General features: G+C 44.5%; 1 protein-coding gene and 1 non-coding gene across 4 annotated transcripts; one reads left to right on the top strand and one right to left on the bottom strand.

Moving 5' to 3' along the window:
* The first annotated feature begins 236 nt into the window (after positions 1-236).
* Tbc1d25 (TBC1 domain family member 25) lies at positions 237-13302 on the top strand. Of its 3 annotated transcripts, none has more exons than XM_077107238.1 (6): positions 237-440; positions 2039-2196; positions 3154-3308; positions 10468-10595; positions 10733-10921; positions 11197-13302. In XM_077107238.1, the coding sequence occupies exons 1-6, from the start codon at positions 318-320 to the stop codon at positions 12553-12555; spliced, it is 2112 nt and encodes a 703-aa protein (XP_076963353.1). In that variant the 5' UTR covers positions 237-317; the 3' UTR covers positions 12556-13302. The 3 variants fall into 3 exon arrangements, with proteins under 3 accessions (XP_076963353.1, XP_076963352.1, XP_076963351.1); XM_077107237.1 differs by having other exon boundaries at positions 275-440; positions 2087-2196; XM_077107236.1 differs by lacking the exons at positions 237-440; positions 3154-3308 and adding an exon at positions 1492-1617 and having other exon boundaries at positions 2087-2196.
* Positions 10173-10279, bottom strand: LOC143639609 (U6 spliceosomal RNA). Its single transcript, XR_013154752.1, has one exon. It is a non-coding gene; the product is annotated as a U6 spliceosomal RNA (small nuclear RNA).
* Positions 13303-15900: the final 2598 nt, after the last annotated feature.

Below are 15900 nucleotides of genomic sequence, written 5' to 3'. Positions count from 1 at the left end.
CCGGAAGTAGACCTCCAAAACAACCTGCCACGGAACCAAAGGAGGCGGGGCCTCAGGAGGCGCCCACACAATGTCAGAAAAGAAGCAAAATGCCCGGCTTTGCCGGGGTGGAGCTCCGCGTAAGAGCACTCCAGGCGCATGTGCAGAGGCGACCTCCCTCCTGAGCCAGGTGGGAGGGGCGGTGGGGGGCAGGGTCGCACGGTGCCTTCTGCGCCTGCGTTGAGGCGCAAGGTGGGGCCGTGAGCGCCCGCACTGTAGGGTGCGCGCAGGGGTGGGGGGCCACGGTCAACCGTCGCCTTGAGGCAGGCGACGGCGGCATGGCGACGGCCTCCGGGTCCTCGGATTTGGTGGGATCCGGAGCGCCCCCGCCTGGCGGGGCAGCCCTGACGGCGGCGGCAGCTGAGGAGGAAGAGCGAGAGGTGGTACGGGTCCGAGTCAAGGTGAAGCTGGCGGCCGGTCGGCCAACCTGCCCTGGCATCCCAGGGGAAGGGAGGGCGGTAGCTGTCTTAGGATGGAGGGCGGGATCTGAAATTTGGGGCGTTACCCGAGGGGTGAGGCTTGAAGGCAGAATGATCCTTGTGGCGGGGAGGGCCTGAGGGAATGGGTCCTAGTGACACATCCTAGGGCGTGGGACTGAAAATGAAGGGGCAAAGGCCTATTATGAAATAGATGGGTGGAGCTTGTAGGTGAAGGGGCAGGGTTGTAGGATAGGAGGAGGGGTCACAGTAGTGGAGGGGTGGGGCCCTGACTAATGTCTGGGATGCCCATAATGACTGAAAAAGGAGCTCCGAATCAGAGATGGTGAGGGTGTACTTCTGGGGCTGGAGAAGCAGCTCAGTGGTGTTTGCCTACCATGTACAAAGACCTGGGTTTGATCCTCAACGTGGCAAAAGAATAAAAAAAGTGCACTTTTGTGCGAGTCCCTACCCTTGAGCCCCTGTGCTTGTGGGGAAATAAACAGCTAAATAAATGAGATACTTCAGACATTGCTAAATGCCATGAGGAACGAATGAAAAAGGTTGTGAACTAGGGAGTTTAGCCAAGGTTGTACAGATTGTACAGGAAAACCCTCTGGAGAAAATATTAAAGGCTCAGGGATCCAAATTAAGAAGGGTCAGCTATGTGAATTTCATGGCAGGTGGTGGGATGGGCAAGAGTTCTAGGCCAAGGGAACAGCAGGGCAAAGGCTGGGGGTTGGAGATGAGCTTGGCATCTCCTGTAGGTTCCCATATTGCTAGAACAGCAAGAGTGAGGGGAAGGAAGAGTGGTAAGGAGGTGAAACAGAGAAGCAACTGGGGCACAGGTGGTAAAGAGCCTTTGGTGTGTACTCTGAGGAAGAAAGATGTTGCAGTAGTTCCAGCAGACAGTGATGGTGGCCCAGACTAGGGTGGTGGAATTGGCAGAGATGAGAAGAAAGTCAACAGATCGCTTTGTGTAATAGTGCTGTAAGAGAGCAGTTTGGGAATTAAGAAAAACAGAGGATGCCTGATCTGTGAGTCACCCAGATGAAGAAAACGGAAAGGATGTTCCAGACAGGGGGATCAGCACACACAAAGGCCTGAAACCAGGATGTGTTGAAGATAACAGCCAACAATTTGGTACTACCAGAGTGTAGAGGTAAAAAATAAAAAAAGTAACTGTGGTGTGGCTTGCTGGGGCCTCTCAGGCCCACCTGTTGGGGACCCTAGGGTTGTCACTGAAGAGATTCACAGGGCAGGTGATAGATAGATGTGCTAGATTGGGTGCAGTGTTGTAGTTAGACTGGTCATCATGATTCTGGCAACCATATTTGAAGGAATATAGCAAGTTTGGATGCCTGGACTATTGCTGTATCCTCTTCTTCACTGGACCCCTTTTCTACCCTTGCCCTCCACAGTCTATTTGCAGAGCAGCCATAAGGATTCTGTAAATTGGGCCACATCCCTCCTCTGCTCAGAAACCTCCTGTGGCTCCCCATCACTCAGAACAAAAACCAAAGTCCCCACCATGGCCCAGAACATCTCTCCAATCTTGCCTTCTACCACTTCTTACCCTTCAGCATGGAAATGTGGCCCCTCATGGCCTACCCCATGTTTTCTCTCTCCAGAAATGTGAGAGCTTCCTACCACATGAGTTCCGCTCTTTTGCTGTAGACCCCCAAATCACCTCACTGGATGTATTACAGCACATCCTCATCCGAGCCTTTGATTTGAATGGGTGAGTAGAGGGATACTGGGGACTGGCCAGTGGGCCACTCACCTTGACAGCAGTTGTCTGGCTTTTTTTTTTTTAAATGGGATTTTGGTTTACTTTTCTATTAAATAATCCCTTAGTGAACATCCAGATATGAATAGCTTGGAGTACATGGGGACGTCTAGTCCCCACATAGGATAAATTCCTAGTAGTGGTATTGCTGGATTAAAGGGTATGTGCTTTTTAAACTTGCAGTGGATATTGTCACAATGCTCTCCAGAAAGGTTTTTACCAATTTAGAATCTCAACAGCAGCATATAAAATACTTGTTTCCCTCACCCCCTCTCAGTGATTGCTAGAAAACACTCAAAATTTGCCAGTCTGATAGCTGAACATTGGTATCTCTTGGGGGCAGATGTGGTGGTTATTTTGTGTTGGTGGGGTGGTTGTTTTGGAAGAAGACATGCCCATGGTAACAAATGTAAACAATAAAGAATTGTTGAGTATTTAGGATGTTTCCATGGTTACAGTGATTATCCTATAACATACTTCTTTGCTTAGTTGCACAAGTCTACCTGAAGAATAAATTAGTTGGTACTTGACTTTTCACATATACACTTTCTGTTGTGAAAAATAACAAACATACAGATCGCTTTATTTTTTTATGTAGTAAGAAGGCTGCTTTCTTCCCACTTCTGTCCCTCAACTACACTGTCACTGTCCCCAGAGGGGATCAACATTTTACCAGTTTTCAGTGTGCCCTCCAGATATAAGCAGGTGTGTATCTGTTTCTGTGTTTGTGTAACAAAGTGGATATAAATGACCTGACCTCAAACTACCCACAATCCTTAGTATAGTACCCAGCAGATAGTAGGAAGTTGTTTTCAGTACCTTCCATATTACCCCTCTTGTTTTGGAAATTCCCTGAGGCTTCCAGGGCATTGAGGACCTCTGGAGAGCTCCCTCATATCCTCTGTCCAGGAAGAAGAACTTTGGCATCAGCTACCTGGCCCGGGACCGGCTAGGACAGGAAGTTTACCTCTCTCTCTTGTCTGACTGGGACCTCAGCACAGCTTTCGCCACTGCTTCTAAACCTTACCTGCAGTTGCGTGTAGACATTCGGCCCTCAGAGGACAGTGAGTACCCAGTGCCTTTGGGCACTGCTCTGGGTCATACCTTTTCCCTATAGGATGACTCCACCCCTTACAGTACACTCCCTCAGTGGGCTGGGCAGCAAGGTATCCTAGGCTCAGATCCTGGCTTAGCCACTGGGGCTTAATTTCTTCACCTATAAAACAAAGATGTTAGTATTTTAGGGCTATTGTGAGGATTAAATAGGGAATTCACATCAAATGCCTAGAACAATACGTGGCTGCACAGTTAATGTTAAAGAGTTGTTACTACTTGCCAGATGCAGGGCTCATGCCTATAATCCCAGCACCTTGGAAGGCTGAGGCAGGAGGAGTACAATTTTTAAAAAATTTTTTAGTTGTACATGAACACAATATCTTTATTTTATTTTTATGTGGATCAAACCCAGTGCCTTTCACATGCAAGGCTAGCACTCTACCACTGAGCTACAATCCCAGCCCAGGATTACAAATTTGAGGCCAGACAGCAATTTAAGGAGGCCCTAAGTGACTTAGCAAGACCCTGTCTCAAAATGAAAAAAAATTTAAAATGGCTGGGAATGTAGCTCAGCGTTTATGCACCCCTTGGTTCAATCCCTAGTACAAAAAGAAAAACAATGAGCTGCGCACGCTTGTAATCCCAGCTGTGTGGGAGGCTGAGGCAGGAGGATCTTGAGTTTAAAGGCAGCCTCAGCAATTTATCGAGGCACTAAGTAACTTAGTGAGACCCTGTCTCTATGTAAAATACAAAATAGAGCTGGGGATGTAGCTCGTGGTCAAGTGCCCCCTATCCCAATACAAAAAAAAAAAAAAAAAGAAAAGAAAAGAAAAGTTAGCTCTATTATACTGTTAGAGCATATAACTTAGTAATATATGTTATATAATATAACAGTATAGCTATATTATTATGTATTTCAATTATAATATCTAAACATAACAATGCCCATTATATTAATGGTAATTTTGTTTATTTATTCACTCATCCTGTACCTATATTTGTTTGCACTCTTGCTCACTAATTCATTTGTTCCCTAAATCTCTCAGCTACTTATTTTCTTCTCATATTGGTTCCTCCAATTTAGCCTATGCTGGTCCCTGCAAACACACAGATAAATTAAGACATGGTCCCCCACCCCCAATTTTTTTTTTTTTGGTTGGACACAATATCTTTTTTAAAAAATATTTATTTTTTAAGTGTAGATGGACACAACACAATGCCTTTATTTTTATGTGGTGCTGAGGATCAAACCTGGGTCCAACCCGTGCTAGGCAAGCGCTCTATCGCTGAGCCACAATCCCAGCCCCTGGACACAATATTTTTTATTTATTTATTTTTATGTGGTGCTGAGGATCGAACCCAGGGCCTCGCATGTGCTAGGCGAGCGCTCTACCACTGAGCCCCAACCCCAGCCCCCCCAAAAAAAATTTGATTATGAACCAAACATATTAGTTAGTAGTATTCTATCAGTGTTAAACTTCCTCAGACTTATCTCAGTCTGTTTGTGCTGCTATAATAGAATACTACAGCCTAAGGACTTTATGAAGAACAGAAATTTATTTCTCAGTTCTGGAGGCAAGGAAGTACAAAATCAAGGTTCTGACAGATTTCATGTCTAGTGAGGGCCTTCTTGCTGTGTCCTCACATGGCAGAAGGGATAGAAGAGCAAAGTAAAGGGAAGGAATGTTGTGTTCTCACCTAGTAGAAAAGCAGAAGAAAACGAACCCACTCCTTCAAGCCCTTTTATATGGTCTGATCCCATCTATAAGGCTCTGCCCTCATGACTTAATCATCTCTTAATGGCCTCACTCCTTAATTGAGGTTTAGTATCCCTTATCTAAAATTCTAAGGGCCAGAAATGTTTCAGATTTTGGTATTTTTCAGATATTGGAATGTTTTCAGAAACTGTACAAATTGGGCATTCCCTATCCAAAAATCTGAAATCTGAAATGCTACCAAATCCTATACACTTTGAACATGAGATCATGTCCACTCAAAAGTTTGGGTTGTGGATTTCAAATTGTTGATGTTCAACCCATGCCATTACATTGGCAATTAAGTTTCAACATATGAATTTTGGGAGATGTATTCAAATCATAGCAGTATGGTAATGGTAGCAAGGCTATTTAAGAAAAATGTCGTTGTTCATTGGAAAAAACAGGTAAGAACAGATAAGTGTCATGATATCTGCAAGTGGTTTGGCAAACATGTTTCTATGTAGAGGGAGTGAGATAAAGCAAATGTGGCAAAAAAAATGTTATCAGGTTGGAATCCCAGAAGTTCTGGAGACTGAGGTAGGAAGATCGAAAGTTTGAGGCCAGCCTTAGCAATTTAGCGAGACCCTGGCTCAAAATAAAAAAATAATAAGGGCTGGGGATGTAGCTCAATGGTAGAGTGCCCTGGGTTCAATCCCCAGTACAAGTATAACAGGATCAAGGTGAGAGATGTATGAGTAGTTCACTGTATTCTTTATTGTTTAATGTGTGTTTCAAGTTTTTTTTTTAAATAGGAAGTTATATAGTAGAAAATACTGTTCCCAGCCTGAGGGGGCTCACATGACTATTTAGGATACGTGAGGCATTTTATTGACATTATAGTAATATATCCATAGCCAACATAGATTCAACACTCGGGCCATTCTATGCACTTATTTTTTTCAGTAAATTCCCCATGTGATAGAAGAAAAAATTGAAGTTTAGAGTGGTGACAGGACTTGTTCCAGTCACACACAGTTAATTGAAGGATAGAATTTGAACCTAGGCAGTGAATAACTGGCTTGACTCACCTTGTTTTTTGTTTTTGTTGTTGTTGTTGTTACCAGGGTGTAATGGTAAAGCATTACATATGTTGGCAGGTCAGATCTGATAGACAATAAAGACACTGTTTTTATACACAATAGCATTTATTTTAGTAATAATATGAAAGCAAGAGCAAAATCAAAAGTGATAGGTGAGAGAAAAATAGAAGAAAATACATCACCAGATCAGGGAAATACCAGCACCTGAAGTCATATAGCTGGGGAGTCCCGGGGCAGCTTTTCAGGGTCCTGATTGGGAAGTTCCAGGCAGTGCCTCCTCTGCACAGGTGAGACTCCAAAATCTTACTCCCAGTGGGGCTCTTTAAATACAAGTTAGAACAAACAAAGCTCCATTCTAATAACCTGCATGACCTAGTGTTTTCCTCAAGAATACTGCATCCTCCCAAAGACTGGTCAGATCCCCAAATGGAGGGAGTGTTTGCCTTGAGATAACTGAATGTCTCTGAGTTCCCATGAGTGAGCTGAACCAAGAAATCTATATTCTTTAGGTGTTCTAACAAGGATGTATGTACAAAGGTCACAGCAGGCACATGGACAGAGATCTTTAATATTTTCCTTAGCCCTTTACAGGGATTGAACCCAGGGGTGCTTAATGACTGAGTCACATCCCCAGCTCTTTTTATTTTTTATTTTGAGACAGGGCCTCACTAAGTTGCTAAGGCTGGCCTCAAACTTGAAATCCCCCTGCCTCAGCTTCTCAAGTTGCTGGGATTATAGACATGCACCACCACACCTTGTTCTTTTTTAAAAATTTTGTTTTTCAGTTGTTGATGGACCTTTATTTTATTCATTTATTTATATGTGCTGTTGAGAATCAAACCCAGGTCATCACACATGCTAGGCAAGTGCTCTACCATTGAGCCAAAATTCCAGCCTCTCGTCCTTGTTCTTAATCATTTGGCTCTACAACATTTTGAGTTTAAGATTGGCAGCTGAAGGAAAGAGAGAACAAATGTCAGACAGAAAGGTAATGACAGAGATGCACGGGAAGACAAACTGAGGAAGATAGATAGCTAGAGACAGGAATTTCTGCCATTGCATCAATGACTTAGGTCAGTCAATTAATTCATTCTCCAGGCCTTGGTTTCCTTACCTGTAAAGTAGACAAGTAGCACTATTTTGGTAAAGAAATTAAATCTGCCTGGCTAATTAACATATGAGGAATACTCCAACTATATAAGTGCCAATAAAGTAAAGAGAAACAAAGATATCCATCTCTGTCAAAAATACATTTTAGAAAGTTGTCTTTTTAAAGAGACTCATTTTTCCATTGATGAGTCATTTCTTTCCCTACTGTTTTTAGAAGCTGTCTGACTTACAAAATTCCTGCATATGCACAGGTCTATTTCTGAATTACTGATTTTCTTACACTGATCTTTTTATTTATTTATTTATTTATTTGTGGTTGTAGATTGACAGAATGCATTTATTTTATTTTTTTTATTTTTATGTGTTGCTGAGAATCAAACCCAGTGCCTCATGCATACTAGGCAAGTGCTCTACCACTGAGCTACAGCCCCAGCCCACACTGATCTCTTCATTAACTCCTAAATTGTTTCATGTATTTTTAATCATTGTAGCTTTAGGTGATAGGTTTTTGTTTTTGGATTGAACCCAGGGGTGCTTAATTAACTACATGAGCCACATCCCCAGCCCTTTTTATTTTTTATTTTGATACAAGAACTTCCACGTTGCTTAGGGCCTCCATAGGTTGCTGAGGCTGGCTTTGAACTCTCAATCCTCCTACCTCAGCCTCCGAAGCCACTGGGATTACAGATGTGCACCACTGAGCCTGGCTTACATATATTATTATCTTATTTTTAGTATTCTTGTATTTGAAATGTATTTTTTTTTCCTGGTGGTGGTACTGAGGTTTGAACCCAGGGCCTCACACATACTAGGCAAATGTGCTACCACCGAGCCACTCCCCCAACCTAATGACTGTGTATATTAAATACTTGTGCCCCACCACCATTTACCCTTCTCTTTTAAAAAATTTGTTGGTGGGGCTGGGGATGTGGCTCAAGCGGTAGCGCGCTCGCCTGGCATGCTTGCGGCCCGGGTTCGATCCTCAGCACCACATACAAACAAAGATGTTGTGCCCGCCGATAACCAAAAAAATAAATATTAAAATTCTCTCTCTCTCTCTCTCTCTCTCTCTCTCTCTCTCTCTCTCTCTCTCTACCTCTCTCTCTCTTTAAAAAAATAAATAAATAAAAATAAAAAATTTGTTGGTGCTGGGGATCAAACCCAGGCCTCACACATGCTAAGCACACACTCTACACCCCCCAATCCTTACTCTTTACTCTTTCCTTTCCCTTCTTTTACTCTTTCCTTTACTCTTTACTCTTTCCTTTTTCCTTTCCCTTCTTTTTTTTTAGTAATACATGGATACAATATCTTTATTTTGTTTATGTATTTATATATGTGGTGCTGAGGATCAAACCCAGTACCTCACATGTGCAAGGTAAGCGCTCTGCCACTGAGCCACAACCCCAGCATGCTTTTCCCTATCTTGAGCCCTTTAGTGGTCATTTGCTTCCAGAACTTCTTTGTTCTCCTCCAATAGGGTGCATGGGTTAGATGTACTCTAATGGTCAAAATATCTTTCTTACCAGGGCATGGTGGTACATGCCTGTAATCCCAGCAACTAGGGAGGCTGAGGCAGGAGGATCATAAGTCTGAGGCTAGCCTCAGCAATTTAGTGAGACTGTAAACAACTTAGTGAGACCCTGTCTCAAATTAAAATGGTCTGTGGCTGTAGCTCAGTGACAGAGTGCCCCTGGGTTCAGTCTCCAGGACCCAAAAAAAATTTCTTTCTTGAGTTGGGGGTATAGTTCGGTGGTATAGTGCTTCTCCAGCATGCTTAAGACCCTGGGTTAGATCCCCAGCACTGCAAAAATTGGCTAAATAGGTCTTTACTGTCTTAACTATGTGTAGGCCTGTTGGATCTCAAGTATTCTGGGTGCCTGAGCTATTGTCCTGCTTCCAAAGTTGTCACAGCAGTCTGTTTGTTTCCAGTCTGACATTCATTTCATTGTAAGCAACCTTTTTTTTTTTTTTTTGGTATGAGGGATTGAACCAGGTGTGCTTTCCTACTGAGCCACTGCGCTATGTGTGCCACTGCACCTAGCTTCTTTTTCTTCTTAAAAGTTGCCTGCCCAGTTGGTCCTATCTATCTATATTGCTGGGATTACAGGTGTGTGATACCACAGCCAGCTAAGAGACAGGGTCTTGCTCTGTTGTCCAGCCTGGTCCCAAACTCCTAGTCTCAAGTGATTATCCTGCCTTAGCCTCCCAGTAGCTGAGACTATAGGTACTCATCACGATGCTCAGCTCATTAGTATTATTATTTGTTAGGTTAGTCATTTTCCCAGTGCCTGGCACATGGTAAGCATTCAATAAATATTATTACTTTATGTTATTAAAATATTAGAGGGCTGGGTGTGGTGGTACATGCCTGTAATCCCAGCAACTCAGGAGGCTGTGGCAGGAGGATCACAAATTCCAAACCAGCCTTAGCAATTTAGCAAGGCCATAAGCAATTTAGTGAGAGTCTCTCTCAAAATGAAAAAGGAGGGCTGGGATTATGGCTCAGCAAGACAGTGCTCACCTAGCAAACGCAGGGCCCTGGGTTCAATCCTCAGCACCACATAAAAATAAATAAATAAAACAAAGGTATTATATCCAACTACAACTAAAAAATAGATATAAAAAAAGAAAAAGGAATGGGGATGTGGCTCAGGGGTAAAGCACCCCTGGGTTCAATCCTCAGTACTAAAATAAAAATAAAATATTAGCTGGGTCCAGTAGCGCACACCTGTTATCCCAGTGGCTCAGGAGGCTGAGGCAGGAGGATGGTGAGTTCAAAGCCAGCCTCAGCAATGGTGAGGTGCTAAGCAACTCAGTGAAAACCCTGTCTCACAATAAAATACAAAATAGGGTTGGGGATGTGGCTCAGTGGTAGAGTGCCCCTGAGTTTAATCTCCAGTACCCCCTAAATAAATAAAAATAAAATATTAGAGTCTTCCCAGTCATTTTTTTTTCTCATTGTAAAAATATGGAACGCTTCACGAATTTGTGTGTCATCCTTGCGCAGGGGTCATGCTAATCTTCTCTGTATCATTCCAATTTTAGTATATGTGCTGCCAAAGTGAGCACTTCCCAACCATTTTTGAGACATTTATTACAAAAGATTTCTTCATGTTTTGATGTTTTTACATGATTTGGATAATATGGGAAGAGCAAGTGGGAGTCATTGTTCTTTAGGTAGCCTGGCTTTGGAAGGAGAGAAACTAGGTCCTCAGTGCTCATCCTCACTCTCATAGCACTTCACTCTGTGTACTCAGGCCCACTGCTGGAAGACTGGGACATAATCAGCCCCAAGGATGTCATTGGCTCTGATGTGCTGCTGGCTGAGAAACGGTCATCACTGACGACAGCCGCCCTGCCCTTTACACAGTCCATCCTATCTCAGGTGGTCTCAGGGACCCTGGGGGCCCATTTGTGGTGGGAGGGCAGAGCCTATCTAGATCTGATCCAAAGCATGCTGGTTGTCATCTGCTCCTAGCCTGCCCAACTGACTGGTGGCTTCCTTCCCTCCTTCCTTCCCAGGTGGGTCGAACCTTGTCTAAAGTCCAGCAGGTGCTGAGCTGGTCATATGGTGAAGATGTGAAGCCCTTCAAGCCACCTCTGAGTGATGCTGAATTTCACACATACCTGAATCATGAAGGCCAGCTCTCCCGACCTGAGGAGTTGCGCCTGCGAATCTATCATGGGGGTGTAGAACCCTCTCTGCGAAAGGTAAATCTGTCTCCTCACTCACTTGTTGCATCCATCACTGCTGTGCTCAGAGGTAGCTCATGAGATACATTAGTGGGGCACACTCTTGTAGGTGGGGTGGAGATACTCCAGGGTAGGAAGCTGTCTTTCAGGTGGAACTAGAAGTCAGTAGTGGGAAGGCAGACTTGGCATAAGAAGTAGAGAGGCCCCAGGGACTGGGTGGGTGGTGACTGATACACAATGTTGCAATGCTCACCTCTAGAACCTTAGCCTCCCGTTCTTTCGTACATGGCCAGGTGGTGTGGCGGTACCTGCTGAATGTGTACCCTGATGGGCTTACAGGCCGTGAGCGAATGGACTACATGAAACGCAAGAGTCGCGAGTATGAGCAGCTCAAGAGTGAGTGGGCCCAGCGAGCAAGCCCTGAGGACCTGGAGTTCATCCGCAGCACTGTCCTCAAGGATGTGCTGCGCACTGACCGGGCCCACCCCTACTATGCAGGGCCTGAGGATGGCCCACATCTGCGGGCACTACATGATCTACTCACCACCTATGCTGTTACACACCCACAGGTGTCCTACTGCCAGGGCATGAGTGACTTGGCTTCGCCCATTCTTGCCGTCATGGACCACGAGGGCCATGCCTTTGTCTGCTTTTGTGGCATCATGAAGCGCCTGGCTGCCAACTTCCATCCTGATGGTCGTGCCATGGCCACTAAGTTTGCCCACCTCAAGCTGCTTCTTCGACACGCTGACCCTGACTTTTACCAGTACCTTCAAGAAGCAGGTGCTGATGACCTCTTCTTCTGTTACCGATGGCTACTGCTTGAGCTCAAGCGTGAGTTTGCCTTTGATGATGCCCTCCGCATGCTCGAGGTCACTTGGAGTTCACTGCCTCCTGATCCTCCTGAACATGAAGTAGAGCTTGTTGGACCTCCCAGCCAAGTAGCAGACGTTGGCTTTGGTGGCCACCGGGGGCGGCCCATGCGACAGAGGCACATGCTAAGGCCTGCAGGTGGAGGAGGTAGTGCCTTCGAAGATGCTGTTAAACACTTGACCACGTCCAGCCAGGGGCCTGGTAGTGGGGGGCGTCTCCTGAGACAAGCCAGCCTGGATGGCCTCCAGCAACTCAGGGATAATATGGGCCCCAGGAGGGACCCTTTGGTCCAACTACCCCACCCAGTTTCCCTCATTAGCTCCAAGTCCCTCTCTGAGCCCTTGCTGAACTCCCCAGATCCACTGCTTTCCTCCTTTTCCCGCCCTGACTCCCCATCTTCCTCATCTCCACCATCTACCCAGGAGGCCTCTCCTGCTGGTGACATGGGTATAGGCTCCCCCTTGATGCAGGAGGTAGGATCCCCACGAGATACTCGGAAGTCCTTGCCACCACCCCCAATGGGCCTGCCCCCACCCCAGGAGTTTGGCCGGGGGAACCCATTCATGCTCTTTCTTTGCCTGGCCATCCTTCTGGAGCACCGTGACCACATCATGCGCAATGGGCTGGATTACAATGAGCTGGCCATGCACTTTGACCGCCTAGTGCGAAAACACCACCTGGGGCGTGTCCTGCGCAGAGCCAAGGCTCTGTTTGCTGATTACTTGCAGTCAGAGGTGTGGGACTCAGAGGAGGGGGCCGAGGCCACAGCCCCATCTTGACTGAACTCCCTCCAATCCTCCCATCAGCCCCACCTTTGCCATCAGGGCCCACATGTGAGATCCCACCTCCCTGCCTGCCAGCCCTAGACCTGTTGGAGTCAGGAACCATCTCTCCCCAGGTTTGAGTGTGGAGGGCTCTGCTTTGGCACTTTTTCCTGTTTTTGTTGTGTTGTTTTTAAACAACAATACTTTGAACACATGAAGGTTACTGTAATCTGTGTGTTTCTCTGCCCCCTTCTTGGATTTTACTCTAAATGGAGTCTCTAGTGGCTCTTTACCTGATGGGGCCAAAATAGTGAAGGGTGGCTCCTGCTTCTCCAGTGGTGGGGAGAGGGCTGCTGAGAAACTTTTGCAAGATTCAGTACAAAGAGTAGGATGTCTAATGCCCAGTTTTCAGAAAGGCTGGCTACTGCACTAGGTAACAATATCTTAAAGGGAAAAGAAGAAGTCATGGCCTACTTAGAAACATTGGGCCAACCTTTCTAGATCTACACCCTTCTCTGTGAGTCTTAAGCACTGATGCTGGCAACTCTGGTCAGGGATCTTTCTACAGTTACTATCTTACCACATCCTTTGGAACCAGCTTGAGGGACTGTGACCTTGCCATGCCTAAGGCCCTATATTGTATCTCCAGCTCATGGGTACCTGTCTTAACTTTTTCAGCAATAGAAACCATTTATTTTTCTTCTCCACTCCACTAATATGGACAAACAAATCAAGCACCATTAAAATCCAGCCCTAAAAGAATTAACCTGTTTATTTGGAGGATAATCATCAAAAGCAGGTCCTTTTGCCCACTAATCAGAAGGTAGGGTGCTCTCAGGCTGGGTGCTATCCTCTGCAGAGGACATGGAAGACAGTGGGTGAGATAACTGGGGTCCATACATCATGGCTTAGTTGTGCTAGGTTCTGGACAGAAGTTGTTCCACTGGACAATGATGCCAGAGAATGAGGGGCATCAGCTTAAAACAACGATTTATGTATCTCACAGTTTCTGAGGGTCAGTAATCTGAGGAGCAGCTTATCTGAGTAGTTTTGATTCAGGGCCACTCCTGAGATTTCAGTTTGTCAGCCAGGACTGCATTAAGCTGGAGGCCTGACTTGGCTAGTGGACCCACTTCCACATGGCCCTGTTGGCAGGAGGCTTCAGTTTCTCACCACTTGATCCTCTCCCGGGGGTCCTCACAACATGTGATCTGAGCAAGCGGGCAAGAGACCATGACCAAGTCAAGACACAATGCCTATTACGACTTTTTCTCAGAAATAACATCATTTCTGTTACATTTAAATGGGTCATATAGACCAACTCTAGTAAAACATGGGAGGGGGCCACATATATGAATACCAGGAGGCAGGAACCACTGAGGACTAATAGAGGCTGGCTACTGCACTAGGTAACAATATCTGAAGCAGAAGTAATGGAACAGACAGAAGAATTTTAATTAAATTTTAAAAATGACAGATAATATCAGAATATAAAACAAGGAAAAGATTGTAAAAAGACCCTCCAAAATTTAAGGTATGTGTTTGATGGTAGAAAAAAATGGTGGGCATGGTGGCACATGCCTGTAATCCCAGCGGCTCAGGAGGCTGAGGCAGGAGGATCACAAGTTCAAAGCCAGCCTCTGCAAAAGCGAGGTGCTAAGCAACTCAGTGAGACCCTGTCTCTAAATAAATAATAAAATAGGGCTGGGGATGTGACTCAGTGGTTGAGTGCCCCTGAGTTCAATCCCCGGTACAAAAAAAAAAAAAAAAGGAAAAAGAAGCAAAGTATATATTGTAAGTGGAGAACATGAAATGAGATGTCAGAATTGAGTCCTCATAATAGTAATTACAAATATATATATAAAACAGAGACCATCACTGGATTAAAATAAGAAAAGTCCAACAGTACACATACACACAAATATTTAGAATTTAGAAATGTTCAATGTGAAAGGATGAAGAAAAGATAGATAATAAAAGACCAAAGAAAGCTGAGATGGCCATCCTAATAGCTAATATAGAATTGAACACCATATATTGAACACCAGATATGTGTGCCATAAACATGTATATTCCTAGGAAACCCTGGATAATACATTTTTAAGCTTGAAATATGTATACACACATACATATGTACATACATTTATACATATATATATATTTGTTCTGAATTTTTATATTGATATACATTACATAGGTATGTATTTACATATATGTACTATATATAAAACCCTTCACTTGGAGCTAGGGTTGTGGCTCAGTGGTAGAGCACTTGCCTGGCACGTGTGAGGTACTGGATTTGATCCTCAGCACCACATAAATAAATAAAGGTATTATGTCCATCTACAACTAAAATGTTTTTTAAACCCTCCACTTAATAAATGGAGAAGACTCCTTTTATGTTTACAGTTAACAATTACAGAAGTAAATCATGTTAGGGCACAAAGAAGACCTCAGTAAATTCAAAAGTATCAATATTCAGAACAAGGTGGGTAGGTCAGTAATAGAGAACTTTCCTAGCACACACAAGGCCATGGGTTCAAGGCCCAGTACCATACACAAAGTTTATATTAAGCATGTTCGCTGACCATATGTAATACAATCAACAGGAGCAGCTAAAAAAATGACTCCCAATTTTGGGTAGCTAACATTACTAAATAACCCTCGGATGCAAGAAGGAATCATATATGAATTTAAGAAATATATACATAAAATGATAGGGACCCCAGCTGCTTGGGAGGCTGAGGCAGGAGGATCAAAAGTTCAAAGCCAGCCTCAGCCTTATCAAGGCCCTAAGCAACTCAGTGAAACCTTGTCTCTAAGTAAAATACAAAAAAGGGCTGGGGGTGTGGTTCAGTGGTTAAGCAACCCTGGGTTCGATCCCTGGTGCCTTAAAAAAAAAAAAAAAAAAAAAAAAAAAAAAAGCCAGGCAAGGTGGCTCAAGCCTATAATCCCAGCAATTTGGGAGGCAGCAGGAAGATTGAGAGTTCAAGACCAGGCTGTTGCAATGGGCAAAAGGTGAAACTTATGCAGTCCAGGAGGAGAAATAAAGAATGTCCAAGCACTTCTGCCCTTTTCAATACTTTTTTCACTCAAATCATTCCATACAATTTCACTCTATAGGTTCTTAATCAAGAAAATGACAATCCTAGGGGCTGGGGATATAGCTCAGTCGGTAGAGTGCTTGCCTCACATGCACAAGGCCATGGGTTCAATCCCCAGCACCACAAAAAAAAAAAAAGAAAGAAAGAAAGAAAATGACAATCCTGGGCTGGAGCTGTAGCTCCATGTCAGAGCGCTTGCCTCACAGGTATGAGGCCCTGAGTTCTATCCTCAGCACCACGTAAACTAAAGATGTTG

The sequence above is a fragment of the Callospermophilus lateralis genome, chromosome X (assembly GCF_048772815.1).
Source record: "Callospermophilus lateralis isolate mCalLat2 chromosome X, mCalLat2.hap1, whole genome shotgun sequence".
Lineage (NCBI taxonomy): Eukaryota > Metazoa > Chordata > Mammalia > Rodentia > Sciuridae > Callospermophilus > Callospermophilus lateralis.
This window is presented reverse-complemented; position numbering and strand designations above follow the sequence as displayed.